Genomic DNA, 16,257 nt, shown 5'->3' on the forward strand with positions numbered 1-16,257 from the left:
TTCGAACACGTAACCAACTACTAGAAGTTGGAGCTTCTAGTCTGCAAAAGTTCTTCAAGTTAGAACGTGGGAGTAAATATCTACTTGGATAGATGTTGATATCAAGATTCATGAGTTTAGTCACCTTGTTGGTTCATTATAACTCGTCAACTTACTCATGAAGTATGAATTCATTCAAATGGTTTTTTAAAAAAAAATGTATTAGTACTTACTACTTACAAACATACAAAATCAAGTAGCATCATTAGTGATTATCTGCAGTGTGTACTTTGCACCCAGTCTATATTTGCGTGGAAGAAACAGGCTACAAAGTTCATTTTGTTTAGTATTTATTCTCGTCCGGTGACATCCCCATTCCCATGGGTTGATAACAATAAGCAGATCTGCTTCTGAGATCGAAGTCATGAAAAAACCATGAGGTTACAAGAATCTCAAGAACGAGAAAGTAAAAACTTTTAGAAAACAGATAGTTTAAGTGGATAATAGTTCTTGATTCAAATGCCTAAACAAGAGCATACCACCATTAGCTAGCTCATGGGCAGGTGGATGTAGGATGGACAGAGGATATAAGTTTCTTCGAATAGAAGTCGAAAAATTGTTTGTTTAGAAATGCAGACAACTAGATATCTTAGAGACTTGAACCACACCTTGGCGATACTAAAACTACTCCATTTAGTCTAGCTCATGGGCAGGTGGATGTAGGGTGGACAGAAGATATATGTGGGATCAAGTCATTACGAACTTGATATTCTCATCGGCATTGAATAAGCGTTTTCACCTAGGAAAATTGATAAATGTAGAATTGCAAAATGATACACAATTGACTATGGTCCTGGCACAATGTCTAGACTAGACATTGTTTTCACCTTTATATGCAAACACTCGAGTGTGTAGTGTGTTTGAAACACGGATCATTCATGGTCAGAGATTGAGTCTAGCCAAGTTATGCATCATCCATTTTTGACAATTTTGTGAATTAGTCTTTTCTATGTTTTTTATTTTATTTTATTAGTGCATTACTTTAAATTCATTTAAATGGCTAATGAGTGACATTAGGCATGGGTCCTCGGTAGGAAAAATTAACTCCAAGAGTTAAGAAAGAGAAAAAAGCAACTCAAGAAGTGGTTGAGAAATCTGCTCCAAATCTTAGGTTAAAGAGTGATGATACGTGGAAAAAATGTTTAATCGAAATGTGTTTGGACGAGATTAATAACAAAGGCTTTAGTGGAACTTCATTAAAATCAGAGTCATGGACTAAGATTAATGAAAAAATGAGTAAGAATTACAATGTCCAATACACACAAAGACAACTCAAGAACCAATGAGATTACCTCCGAAAGCAATATGCGGCATGGAGGTTACTATCAAAATGGACGGGACACGGAGTCGATTTTGTTGGAGGTATCTTTGAATTCCCAGATGAAGTTTTGGGACGACTTAATTGAGGTAGAAACCCACATTTTTTTGTTCATACAAGTTATGTAAGTGTATGCATATTATTTTATTTGTTTAATTTGATTTTTTTTGTTGCTATAAACAGAAATATCCGTTGACGGGTCAATTTAGGCATGCTCAGTTGATGAATAGGGAGTTGTTAGAATCCTTGTTTGAGCCCACTCTAGCTTCTGGTGATGAAATGTTTAATCACAAGCATCCAATTCCAATGACGAATCCCCCCAATAATGATGTTGCAAAGGTTCAGAATATTGAAAGTGATGGAGATGAGGATAACCAGATTCATGGAGCTGATTACTTCCCTAATGTCACAATTTGTGGGGACTATGATCCTTACACATCACAGGATGTACCCATGGATGACACACAATATAATCCTTCTTATGATATCCCATATGATAATGAAGAATCTCCTACATATGTACATAATACTCCAGCAGATGGACCACCTAACCAAAGACAGGTTCCGACTACGTCACGAGCAAAGAGTGATGCAAGTAGCTCGCAGCAAAAACGTAAGAGAGATTCGATTGAGCCAGCAAATCCTCTTGTTAAGAGTATTGGGGAGCTTGTGGAGATGGTGAAGACTGAAACCATGGGAGACAAGAAGCTTGTGGATGAAGGTGATGCGTAGGTGCAAAAGTTATATGTTTTGGGTTTGCTAGATGATTATCTTTATCTTAACTCCTTGGAAGTTCTTTCCCTCCATGCTTCTCATAACAAGAAATTTTTGAATCTTCAAAAAAACAGGCTTAAGATCCAATTCCTGAAGAATATTACTTCTAGGATGACATAATCTATACAAATAATGTGCGTTAATTACTTGGATGACTATCGTATTTACATTTTGTTGACTTGGATTACTGTCATATTATGGTTATTATGATTCAACATTTATGAGTATTTTTGTTGATTTGATTGCTTATGGTTGCTTTAAACTTGTTACTGTGAGGTTAACATTTGATTTGATTTGATTTGATTTATTATTATTATTATTTTAATTCATGGAAAATGACACCACGACAATGGTTATTAGTGTATTTAATCATAATATTCACATGGCTTTCAACAAAGCATAAGCGTATAAGGCAAAAGATATGCATATCCGCACTTATTGGAAAAACGTACGTACATACATGGAACTTCCACACATATGTTTAACATGCTACGGTTGAAGAAACCTGCCTTCATTATGCTATGTGATCACTTTTGGCAAAGGGAGTGGCTTCATGATAGTAAACATATTGATGTAGAGGAAAAAATGGTTATGATTTTAATGACTATCGGTCACAATAAGCGAAATTGATCAATAGTGGATCGATTTTAACATTCAACACAAACCATTAGTAAGTGTTTTCATGAGGTGCTAGTGGCAATGCTCCATTTCTCAAAGGAGATGATAATTGATCCGACGTTTGAAGGTGGATCTTGTTACCAACGCTGTCTTAAGAGAGGACCATTTAAAGGAGCAATTGGAGCTTTGGATGGTACAATAGTAGATGCACACATTCTACTTGATAAGCAAATTCCCTTTCGAGAAGAGCAGGTAAGGATTGTTTCCAAAATGTTCTTGGTGTGTGTGATTTTGATATGAAATTTACTTATGTGATGGCTGGATGGGAAGGGATTGCACATGATGCTCGTATATTAAATGAGACATTAAGGTGGCCTGAAAAAAATGGATTTCCATTGCCTCCTGAAGGTGCGTATCAAAACAACCTCATTTATCAAATATATATATTTGGTTTACATATTTATGTGTCTCATTATTGTACGTAGGTATGTATTACTTGTGTGATGTTGCATACACACATACTAGGGGCTTTATGTGTCCTTGTAGGATTGTTAGGTATTGGTTGGCAAATTTTAATCGCGGTGGTCGTCCTAAAAACAAATAGGAGAAGTTTAATCAAGCACATTCTTCGCTAAGAAATGTAATTAAGAGAACATTTAGTGTCTTGAAAGCAAGATTCAAGATATTGAAGAAGATGGCTCCATATAGTTTTCGCACACAAGTTCAAATTGTTGTAGCATGCATGGCGATACACAATTTTCTCTGTTGCGTGGCCATTGACGATGATGATCGATTATTCAAGCGATATGAAAAATAAAATGTGACTATTCTAGTGAGGTATTCAATTAACTCTGACAGACCAGAAGCACCACCAAGTATAAATCACACATTAGGACCCGAGGCACATAAGTACATGATCAACTTGCGGAACAATTGTTTAATGGACATATATGATCAAGTTTACAAGAGCCGAACTTTGGAGTTACTTGTAATGTCATTTAACTTGGTATTAAGATTTTATGGATGAACTTATGGTTATTGAACTATTATTTATATTTATGTTTTTAGATTTTTTTTTTTATCTCATATTACTATATGAGTCTTTTAGGCGTCAAAATGTTGAATAAACAAATGAAACTATGTCAAATCCATTTTTAACTCTCTTGTTTTACAAGTAATCAAGTTAGTGTTCAAAATAGATTGCAAGGGTACAAATGTCTAAATTATTTATATTCAGCATTCAGAGTCAGGTCATTCTGACAAAAAACAAACATGTTTTTATTAGTTCAGCATTCAGAAGGTGGGCCATTTAGCATTCAACATTTAGAATTCAGAAGCTCAAAAAAAACAAACGACCCCTTAATGTTTTGACCTTTGGGCTTAGACTAACCTGCCCGCCCATGTTAAGTAATGGGCTTATGTATGGTGGCCCAATAGCTTTAGTATTAGTCCTCGCACACATATACCACCCAACCTACTGTTTTTCTTTTCTCCCAAAATCAGAGAGAGCTAGGGATTAAGAGAGAAAGAGATACTTGGTGGTATATTGGAGAACTCAAAGTTGGTGATTAAAGTATAAGCTTGGTGCTTGCTTGTACATGTTGCTTTGGGCTTAAGGCAAGTAAATTCTACATTTTTTTTTTCTTAATAATAGGTGGGGTTAGTAATTGATTGGAGTAGGCATGAAAGGGTTTGTATATATCCTCTAATTCTACAAGGCATGAAAGGGTTTGTTTTATATATAGGATAATGTAGTATTGTTCTCAGGTTTATATTGTGTATGTAAAGTCTTGGTTGATATTATTCCCTCTCTTCAATTCTTATTCTAATTGTTATTGAGGATTTGTTGGTAGATTTTCCTTGCTCGGCGAGTTGACGTCTTTATATAAATTCTTTTTCAGGTGATCCACGTAGTTAACGGAGTGCCACTTAGATAAGAATAGTGGGTTACAGATGGCGCGTATCAGACTATGTAGTTCTTAAAATATTTTTCCTTTCAAGTTGTAATAAGTGGAGGACTTGTTAAGTCTTAAACCTTATTTATTTTGTTTGTAAGAAATATTTAATTTCCTCGAATGGTGTATCTATTTGATATCATGTTGATTATGGGAAAATATTGAAAATACAAGGAGATTGTTTTTTTTTTTTTTTTTTTTTTTTTTTTTTTTACTTTGTAGTTATAATAATGTAGTTTATGATACATTGCATGTATGGCAGGATTAATATTATGGAAAAGTATTGAAAATACAAAGAAGGCTCTATCATTTTTTTTTTACACTTTAAATTAATTAAAAAAAAAAGTTTATAATATGTAACTTCGAACACATAACATTTGAAATACAAAACTTAAAAGTTACATACAACATTGAAACGTGAAGACTGGAACTTTGAAATAATAAGACAACAAACAACTTTATTTATTGGTTTGAACTTGGAAATAATAAGACAACAAACAACTTTATTTATTGGTTTGAACTTTGAAATAATAAGACACCAAACAACTTTATTTATTGGTTTGCACGCCATTCCCACAAGTGATTAATTAAGCATTATTCTAATTCTATATGCTCAGCTCGATTGTGCATGTGAGCTAAACGTTGTAGGACTCTTATAAATTCAACATTACTATTGTCTCGTTCAACAACAATATATGGGACAACAGCCTCTTCATAATTATAGTTCCTAATAGGTGGTAAATCTCCAAACTCTTCTGCACGCACATATGCATGTCTTTCTTCTTCCACAATCATGTTATGCATAATTATGCATGCTGACATAACATCATGCAACACATTTTTCTCCCATAGGCGCACTCGACCCCTAACAATGGCAAATCTTTTTTGAAGAACTCCAAATGCTCGTTCAACGTCTTTCTTGTAACACTCTTGCATCTGTGTAAAAAATTGTTCTCTTTCACCTCTAGGTTTTTTTTATCGCTTTCACTAGTGTAGACCATTTACGATATATACCATCCGTCAGATATTAACTAATGGTGTAGTTTCTGCCTATGAGAGTGTAGTTTGCATGAGGGGTAAGACCAACACTACACCAAAAGGGTGATTTAGTAACGCACTCCTTTTTCACTTAAAAACATTTTTTCACCGTGACACACTTACTAACGTTTACAAAGCGTAACTATGTAATTTTTTCCGTTACTTAATTTCAGATAATTATCGGAATTAATTTGTGGCGGTGAGCTAACACATTGATAGCGTTAGAAAAAACAAATCAGAAAAATAAAAGACAGTCAAAAACCAAAGGAGGCCGCACTCATCTCTCTCACTTTCTCACTTTTAGAGGGCCGAGATGTGGATAGCTCAAACCTAGACAACCTTATCTAAAAAGAATTGATGGTAAGTTTTTTGTCTTCTTCTCTTTTTAGGGTTTGGAAAATTTAGATTTTTTTATTTTTGCTCCTTCCTCTTGGGTTTTTTTCGTTATTAGTAAATATTCTTCAATTCTTTTCTTCTTGACTTGTTGTCATTATTGGCGTTGGGTTTAATTGGATTTCAGATTTTTGTTTTAGAACGAGGTATGGTTTTGTCAATGGTACGCTCAACATTTCTGATTGGGTCAATTAATTTTGCTAAGGGGTATTTGAACACAAGTGTGTTGGTTATCTCTTAATATTCGCTAAATATTTTAAATTGTTTCATAAAAATTATGTCGTTCTTCAAAAGTTATATTTTTTCACCCATCGCAGATCTTGTTTCAATCTCTTGGTTCAAGGGAAAAAGGTACGAAAACAGTGAAAGTTAGAATTTTGTTGTTAGTTTTAGTGTGGATTCCCAATAGATTTTTCTTGTTGATCTCTAATTAACATGGTTGCAGAGACTTGATCTTGAGCTTGATGATTGCTAAGCCGGATACAATTATTTAACACAGACGATTGCTTAGCCGTATACTGGTATCGATGTTTTCATTCGTTTGCCCAAGGTATTATTGTTATAAACATTTGAGTTTTATTGTGTAGTGTGAAATTTGAATATTGAAGTTTGTAATTAATAGTACTTTCGTATTGTTTATGGTGGGCAGGAGTGTTTTCATGAGAAAGACTATTTGAATCATAGAGACCATAGAAAGAGATGTATGTATTTATGTGTTATTAAGAAGTATTTAAGTAAATGCTCCGGGGTTAAAAATATAGAATAGGAGACGTTTCAAAATGAGGGACAGAAACCTATTTTAGTTGTATACCCAGGTGTGTTGTTTTACACAATGTTGTTTTTATCTGGAATTTTATAAAGAGTATAATGTTGAACTAATTATGTCTTTGGGTAGTAGTCAAGGAGCTGGTTGAACTACCTAGGTTTTCTATTAGGTTAATTCCAGTAGCTACATTGTTGTTTGACATTGGAAAACTAAAATTGAATTGAAATAATCTTCACACGCTAAAGCAAGGTCAGTATGAACTATTTTATTTGAAAGTATTTGTTATTTGGTTATGTTTTCCAACTGATTTTTGGATTTTTGTGAAATTTGGTTAGAAGGGGATACACGCCCACCTACACCAAAGTATAATACTAGCATTTTGGAAGATATGTTCCTAGAGGAGAATTCATAGTATATTAGGGAAGTGTTCGTCGGGTGGAAGGAATTGGGAGAAGCTTTAATTTTGACAAAAGTACGTTGCATAGTACTTGGGTTGTTTGGTAGTTGAATTGCTTACTACTATTTGTTCTTTTAGGGTGATCAAATTTAAATCAACATTTTTTATGTTGTAGGTGTGGGCCTGGCAAAGAAGTTCAAAGAAGTTCTATTTATGCTTATGATTGCATTAGTGGGTTCCTACTTTCTGCCATCATATCGTTCCTTGCAACAAAGTTGGAAGGGAAACACATTATTAATAGGTCCATGAACACCTTGTAGATATTTCGTGCTATATTGGACTTCATTGGTATGTTTTTCATCATACCCAACGTCTCTGCACTCACTAGTCTCCCCCTCTTACTTACTTTGTATTTATTTATTTACTTTGAGTTTCTACTTTTTTGGCTAATTTGTTTTAAGTTTTGAGATTTGGAAAAAAAAGCTTGTTATTATTCGAATAGTTTTTTTTTTTTCAAAAGCATTCTTAAAGAATAAAAGGGCTACCCCTATCCCATGAGGCTCCCTCCAAATCTGTTTAGTGTGTGAATAAGGTCAAATGTTGGCAACCTTATTTTCAAAGTTCAAGCAAGTTAATGAGTTGTTTCCATGAGTCCATGAACCTTGTAGATGAGCTAGAGACCCTCCCCTCTTACTTACTTTGGGGCAACTTTGAGTTTCTACTTTTTCCCCAAGCTTGTTATTATTCAAAGATTGTCCCAAGGTCGTCCCATGAGGCCAATTATTTATTTATTTATTATTTATTTATTTATTGTTATTTTTTTTCACCTTTAGGCTGGTTTAAGTTGATACTAGAGTTTTATGAAAAAGATGAATATTGATAACGTTGTTGTAAACTTGATGTTACACGTGTGTTGTTGTGACAGAACAATCAAACTTAGGCACAACTACAACGTGTTTAAGGAAATAAGAACGGTAGTAACAAATTTGTGATTTTTTTGGCCTCTTAGAAAGAAAGCAAGCTATCTGTTGGGAATAGAGGATTGCACCTAGATGCTAGGTGGAATCTCTCTGTATTGGATCTTACTTGGTCTTGACTAATTAGTGAACCAAAAACTCAAGGTATGAATTCCATCTCAAAGTTGCATACTTGCATCATGTATATATATATTGAACGTGGTTATGGAGATATGGCAAGGCATTTCAGTATCGTGGGAGTGTCATTTTGTCATACATAGGGTGCATAATGTGTGGATTGAGTGGAGTAAGTCGTGCATTTTACGGATGCCTGGTTACTTTCAATGTGGTTGTGGTAGACAAACAGAGTCGAAAGGCACTTACTTTCAATGTAGTTGTGGGAGATTACTCTATAAGTTTCTGAGCACACAGAAGTAGGCAAAATGTTAAGAATTTTTTTCCTTTCGTTGTTCAACAAGTACCTGCTGTGGGCTGTTGTACATGTGGTTTTCTCTTGGTACTTGAAATTCTACAAGAGAGTTAAAATATTAGGGAATAGTTTGAGAACTAAAATCAAATCCTTAGATACCTCAATTTTGACCACTTCGAGCAAAAATAGGCGATCATGGATTTGTTGAATCCGTTTGTTCTACATTTGTTTTGTTTATTCATGCATTTAACTTCGAATCCTTGTGCATTTCCTTGGGGTCCTAGAAAGATTCCAAACTTCTAAAGCTATGCCTTTCTTGGATTATATGTCTATACTTGATAGCTTGGTAACCCAACACGTATAGATATTAGGAGTTTTTCATCTTTGTGCAAAGCATGTGTACAATTGGTTGACCACTCTTTGATCCATTGCATCCTAGCTTAGGATGTTTGGTATTTATGTATGGTACTTATAGGAGTGTGAATCTAAATGCATTCATCCGAAGTAGTGTAGTGTTAGATATGCTTCAAAGGTGTTTCAATAAAAATGAAAAGAAGGTTGAGTATATGAAAGACATTTTTTTAATTGATCAACATTTTTTCCCACATCTTTTGAATTGATAAGCATTTCTTAATTAGATATAGACAATTTTACTTGTTCCCATGAGTTCGTTAGAGCCATTTGTGCATGCAAGTTCATCTAAGCACATGTTCCGGAGTGATGACCAGGGATTTTTTCTTTTACTCTCCTAGATTTTTGTTTACATATATTCTTGCTTATTTATTCCAAACTTTTGTGTGATCTGATGAGACTGTCTAGGGTGTTGTTCAAAACAGTCAAGCTCAACCAGGTAGATGTCATCTAGCATGGTCTTTCGGTGCTCGTGGGAGAATGCCTTTGCAGCCATCTAAATTCTTCATTATCTGTGAACTGAAGAGTCTTATATGTTAAAAGTGTGATTTAGATGGTTATTTGTACTTGCACCATTGTTATGGTATTTTTTGTCTTGTTGCACATTTTAAAATTTTAATTTATTTGGCCGGTGTGAAATGCTAAATGTACATACTTGGGATTTCCGAGTAAGTTGGAATCTGAAGCCATAAATGAATATTTCATGTGTAATTATATTGTGATATTTACCTTGTATACAATGCAGAGAGGGGGCATTTTTATGCAGGTCCAGTAAGTCCCCATGCAATGAAGAAAAACAATAATTATTTTTTTTTACAAATACAATTCCTCTTGTAACGGTTATAAACTGTTACAAAGTAATATTTTTTTTGAACATAAATTATTTCCTAACGCCCCTGAACCGTTACAAATTTTGCAAAATCGTTGGCTTAAAAAACCGTTACAAATATTTTTACAAACGCTTAATAACTGTTAGCAAAATAATGATTTGTAACGCTTTTAAACCGTTACAAATATTTGTAACAGATTACCCATGCCCAAACTGTTACGGATAAAAAGCGTTACAAATATATTTTGTAACGGTTTTTCACTGTTAGTAATAGCCTATTATGGTATAGTGCAAACATGAGATTATTGAAAATAGTAGAGCGCCACAAAACATTGACGTCATTATTAGTACCTGGTAGGCCGAAGTAAGCGTGCCATATCCACATGTCGTAAGAAGCAACTGCCTTGAGTACGATGATTGCAACTCCATGTCTTCCAGTGTACTGTCCTGCCCACTCTGTTGGACATGCTTCCCAAGTTCAGTGCATACAATCGAGACTACCAAGCATTTATGGACACCCCCTTAGCTCAGCAACGTTAAGCAACCTTGCAATGTCCTCTTGGTTTGGTTCTCTCAAATATTCGAGACCAAATGCCTCCACTATATGTTGACAAAACAATTTTACATATGAGAGTATGGTTGATTTAGCAATGCAGAAATTGTTGGGTATTGTGAACCTGAAATCTAATAGTCCCACATGGGAGAAGAAATGAGTTCATTATGGATTGATAAAGTGGGAAGATCACTAACTAGTACCGATATCTTTTCGGATAAAACCCCACACCCATGGCCAAGATGTGGCCCAAACCCAATAGGTGGTTAAGTGGAAGACAATATCGGTACTAATTATCCCATGGGCATGGAGGCCCAAGCCTGGTAAGTGTGCCCAAGTCCTATCAAATGGTATCAAAGTTGATGGTTCGGCTAGGACAAACGGCACAGATCATGTAGAATTTGAAGACGAAGTCATTCAAGGTGGAGCCGCTAACGATGGCGTTACTCAGGTGGAGTTGCTTAACAAAGCATCCCTGTACACTATGACACTTTTGGAAGTCGTGGATGCTCGAGAAAGTGTACCCTGAGTGGAATCCAACAACATCGAGTGATCTTCGAGGTGGAGCTTGTCCTCTCAACACCTACAAAGTCTGGTATGATATCGTGCAATGGTGATGAACAAGTGAAGATCCTTAGATTTCGGTTCAAGGTGGAGATTGTTGGGTATTGTGAACCTGAAATCTAATAGTCCCACATTGGAGAAGAAATGAGTTCATCATGGGTTGATAAAGTGGGAAGATCACTAACTAGTACCGAGGCCTTTTCAGATAAAATCCCACACCCATGGCCAAGATGTGGCCCAAACCCAATGGGTGGTTAAGTGAGGGACAATATCAATACTAGTTATCCCATGGGCATGGAGGCCCAGGCCTGGTAAGTGTGCCCAGGTCCTATCAGAAATACTGATCCAGAAAATCAGCTGTATCAATACCGTTTGCAACGCACACAACATTTTTCCCCAAGACGACAATCCGACTTTACCAGTTGCATCACCAAACGTCACTATGTTGCTTTAGGTGACTCCTAATCCTCAAGAATAGCTGACTACTCATTCGGTTGCCACTGTTGAAAATGCCTTCATCATATGTGGGATTCATACCAAAGTAATCAGCCTTTAGACGAGCATTGCCCATGGCTCTATTACGGTTACGATACTTGCGTCCTATAATAAACCCTAGACGGGGTCTTTCAGGTTGAATGACATTATTATAGATAGCAACCGTTGTAGCAAGATTTGCTTGGATGCGATTAGTTGCGGTATCCAAAAAATCTTAATCTTGTTGGTAGAATTGAAGAAAATGATTTCTTCGATTAATAGTATCATTGTCTTTATTATTAGAAGAGCTGGAAGAATGATGATGAGAAGGACCAGCTCCAGAGGCCATTTTTCTTAAGATTATACAAGAAAGAGAAAATAATAAACAAAGTAATAAGGTACATTGGAATGGTATATGCTTAGGTTTGTTTATATAGACAAATGAAATCTAAAATTGAGGTCCAATTTTTTTGAGGATAAGATTTTCACAAATCATAAGATTTTTTGAGGATAAGATAGTTGATATTATTATGTTGTGGATATGATATTTTTTTACCATTAGAAAGTTACCGTTAGAAATTTACCATTAGAAAGTTACAATTAAAATTTTACAGTTGGAAAATAATTTTACCAATTTTATTGTAACAGTTTTACCATTGGATTGTAAACAGTTACAATTTTTCATAAATTAGTATATTTGAAATTTACCATTGGAAAGTTACCGTTTCAAATTTACCTCAGGAAATTTACTGTACTAATTTGACTGTAACAATTTTAATAATGGAAAGTTGTAGTTTGAACTTTAATAATGGATATTAGAGATTGGATAATCTCTATTAGTAAAGTACATCATAATTAACCTGGCCTTTTAAATTAGACCAGCCTTTTTACTACCACCAAATACCCCTAATTAAATATAAAGAAAAATTATTCAATGTCTTTAAAAAGGACTATTTTGTCATTTAAATTTTTATTTCTATTTATACCTTTCAGTTACAACACACTCACAAAGGAGTTTTATGTAAATTCAGGTCGAAAACTAAATCCACGCTTATATTGAAATGTACGCGGGTAGTCTTACCATTAATACCCACTTAAATACCATTAATACCGGGTCTTAAAAACAGCCCAAAAAATTTAGTTCTTTCAACTTCCCCTCCTTTCTTCATGAACTCATTCTTTGTTTTATGCTTAACCCAAAAAATTTAGTTCTTTCAACTTCCCCTCCTTTCTTCATAAACTCATTCTTTGTTTTATGCTTCCAATTCTGTTAGATCGAACGTAGAACTAAAGAAGGACTTCACAAATTTAGATGCGTTATCGTGGTGGTTTCTAAGCGTGGTCGTTGACATGGGAAGAAGGAACCCATCAAAAATCCCCATATGAGCTGAACCCAAGTAATTGGATAACTATCTAGCTGAAGCCATTAATACTTCATATTGTATTGGTATACGTACATACTATCTTCAATTGAGACTTCTAGAAAAAACTTGTTATGGAGTCGTTGCCACTTTGTAGCACCCCCAGGTTTGGTTCCATTATTGTTTTTTCGGACTTTTTGTCTTTGAATTATATAATGAAATATTTTTCAAGTTTTCTATTTGATTTGGCCATTCACTTCTTATTTCTTACTTGAAAATTATTTTTTCTGGCCATGGAATATGATTGTTGTTGTCTGCGTTCTTGATTTTTACCCCATACATGCAAAGTCAATTGCTAATCTGTAATGATGATGCTCGCTAAGCAAGAGGTGTTTTGGTCCTAGCCTCTAGACATTAGGCAGTTCCAAAGACCAAGTTCGAGTTACCTTCAGAAGCATTGCGGGTGCAAGCTAAAAATCGTGTTATTCTATGCCCTATCCAACTCCAGAAACAATTAGTTGAAGTCTTAAAGTATACTTTTTGAATTCTTATGAAAAAGATAACAAAGGCATCTAATTGAGTTAATCCCCTTCTTCACTATCCATGCAACATTTAGCTATTGAAGGGGTTTCGGTTAGGTTTAATTGAGTTATTTGGTGTTGATTGGTTTTGAGTTAAAAATCTGTCGAATCGGTTTGTGTTTAGGTGGGTTTTGAATTAGAAGTGAATTGGTTTGTGTTTTGTATAGTTTTGAGTTTAACAAAACCTTATATGGAGAATTTTGAAATATTCAGTTAGTCACATATGGCTTACGTAAAATGATTAGATATCATTATTTCATCGTTGTTAACTATTACCAGTTTGAGAAGCTATCTTGGTGTTGCTCCTTTATTATGTTTCTTTTTTGCTTCGTTTGGTAGTTTGTAATTGAAAACACCAATTTAGTTGTGTAGTTTGAAGTGATCCATATCTCTTTTTATTCAGCTTTCATATTATTTATTGTTGCTGCTAAAAGTTCCAGTTAGACGTGTTATTCTATTGATTAACTTCCGGGCATTACTCTGCAGGGATATTCTCTAAGACTATTCCCAAGTTAAGACGGCGAAATTCTGAGACCCTTCTAGCTCAAGATATCAATAGCAAAGAACTTCAGGCAGGCTTCTTCATCTTCATCTCATTGTAAAAAAGCGTGCCTTTTGACACTATATTGGAATCTTTTTTGTTATTTTTCTCAGAAAGAGCCAACATTTAGTTCGCTTTGGTGCACAAAAGGGGTCGGTACCCGTTCAATTTGATCTTTGTGATATGAAATGCATATCTTTTTCTGATTCTCACAACCTTTACATTTCAGTCCTAGCGATATTGACTTTATCCGGTCTAGTTACATTGCGGTTCTTCGCTGCCTCTCTCAAGAATCGATAAAATTTGGGACTAAAATTGCTCAAACAATCACCAAAGGGGCCTTTAACGACCTTGACAAGTTATCCATGGCAAATGTGGAGGTAAGATTTGTTTTCTCCCTTAATCTGTCTTTCATCTTTCTTCGTTCTGCATAGACTAAATAATTGCACGTGCCCGTTTACTATCTCTGAGAACTCTACCACCCTTAATGATTTCCCTTCTGCCCCCTCCCCAAAATGGATAATAAATGCATTCACTAATATTTTGTGATTTGTGTTAAAATAAGTCCACATTTGTGAAATTGCTATATGTTTGGTCTCTGTCATCATTGTATTTAATTTACTCCCATCATTCTCCTTACTCATCATTTATGGCAGTTTACAAGTATTTGAGTTCCTTCTAGATTTAAGTATTCTCTGCAGAAATTATAGGTAGCACAATATGCTTCAGAATATGGGAAGAGTAAAACTGCTACTGATGATGTCGATCAGTGCCTCAGGTATTCGAGTAAACTATGAAACACTAATGTCAACGAACATTTTGCTTTAAAAGTTAAAAATAGCTGAGTTCACCATTTTTTTTCAAAGAGAATCCCATATTTAAAAAAGCAACCAACTCACAATGTCGTGCTTAAGTTAACATTTTATTTCTACAAATCAGTTTTCTGAAGGTCTGAATCATCACAGATCACTGATATTATAGTGGAAATAAAATGTGGAAATAAGCTTTGGTCAGTCAAACCTAAGTAGAAATCTGCTAAATATCAGGGTCAAGGTCAGGGTCAGGGTCAGCAACTATTAGGTTAAGTTTTCTATTTGTAGCTTTATATGTGTTCATCCATCTATGCAAGACGGTAGTGCGAGACAACTTTATTCTTCTGAATAGACCAACATCATGTAATACAGGTAAGTGAAAAATAGGAGCGTTGTTTAATCACATGTCCAAAATTCAATAAAGGTTATCCTCCTAATTTTAAGACTCTCAGGCACTCCTATATAAACGACAGCATGCAATAAAAAATGGATATCTTTAACTTTATTTTGAACTTGCTAATTATGGAAAACACTGTTGACATATTTTAGGAAGCAAGAAATTGTTGACTTAGATGTAAAACCAACTTCTTGACAATGCTAACTCCTTTTGTAGGGCCTTAGAGGATCTTGATTCTTTGTTTCTTCAGGCATCAAGGAATGACCAGTAGGCTTCAGTTGAGTTAATGAAGGCAAAGATCTTCACTGCTTTAGGTGCATTGGACAGGTATTACATCTGATCCCATATCTATTCACGTATATTAATTCTAGGCTATTGAAATGGCTATTATATTGTTAATTCATCGACTACATCACCTGCTTTCAGGACGATGTTTCCAATAAACTAAAAGGGATGCGACTTTGACGGCATGGAGGACTCTATCCTACTGATTTTGTTACATATATCAAAGAGACTTGGCCTGGTGCTATAAGTAGATCCGACACTATTGGTATAAACAACTTTTTCTTATGAGTTTTAGGTTATTGGAATAGAATCCAAGTTTTACAGTTTGTGACTGTGTTGTAATGGTGCTAAATAACTTGAGCATACTTCTCTAAAATTTATCTCATGGTGCTTGATATAGATTCAAATAACTTTAGTCTATGGAGTTCTACTAATCTGATGGAATATTCCGCTGCTAATGATCGTTTCGAGGGTACTCTTCCAACCGATATTTGTAATGCGATAAGCTTCTGGAGGCTTATTCTTAGTAACAATCGAGTTATATGGGACCTTACCCAAGGAGTTTGGGAAGCTCACTTCACTTTTCGGATCGTCGTTGAGTTCAAATTCTTTCGAAGGGGTGATTGGTGATACAAAAGTCGAGCTTATCGATTGCATTGCTTTGACATACTCGGATCTTGGAAATAATCATATGAATGGTTTAATTCCACGGGACTAGGTGAGCTTGCCAAATAAAATACAAGTGAGTAGGTATCTTAGTTGGAA

The 16,257-nt window shown here is 35.0% G+C and overlaps 1 protein-coding gene and 1 long non-coding RNA gene across 3 annotated transcripts; one reads left to right on the forward strand and one right to left on the reverse strand.

Annotated features, from left to right (window-relative positions):
- Nucleotides 1-5,298: 5,298 nt before the first annotated feature.
- LOC147475705 (uncharacterized) lies at nucleotides 5,299-5,640 on the reverse strand. Its single transcript, XM_086585504.1, has one exon. The coding sequence runs from the start codon at nucleotides 5,638-5,640 to the stop codon at nucleotides 5,299-5,301; it is 342 nt and encodes a 113-aa protein (XP_086441630.1).
- Nucleotides 5,641-14,297: 8,657 nt separating this feature from the next.
- On the forward strand, nucleotides 14,298-15,976 carry LOC147475706 (uncharacterized). 2 transcript variants are annotated; one of them, XR_015209026.1, is made up of 5 exons: nucleotides 14,298-14,378; nucleotides 14,700-14,776; nucleotides 15,458-15,534; nucleotides 15,634-15,757; nucleotides 15,893-15,976. It is a non-coding gene; the product is annotated as an uncharacterized LOC147475706 (long non-coding RNA). The 2 variants fall into 2 exon arrangements; XR_015209025.1 differs by having other exon boundaries at nucleotides 15,634-15,969.
- Nucleotides 15,977-16,257: the final 281 nt, after the last annotated feature.

Source organism: Coptis chinensis, chromosome 9 (genome assembly GCF_015680905.1).
Source record: "Coptis chinensis isolate HL-2020 chromosome 9, ASM1568090v1, whole genome shotgun sequence".
Lineage (NCBI taxonomy): Eukaryota > Viridiplantae > Streptophyta > Magnoliopsida > Ranunculales > Ranunculaceae > Coptis > Coptis chinensis.

Excerpts from the sequence above, each read along its gene's own strand:
- LOC147475705 (XM_086585504.1), bottom strand. The coding sequence starts at position 5,640 with ATGCAAGAGTGTTACAAGAAAGACGTTGAACGAGCATTTGGAGTTCTT.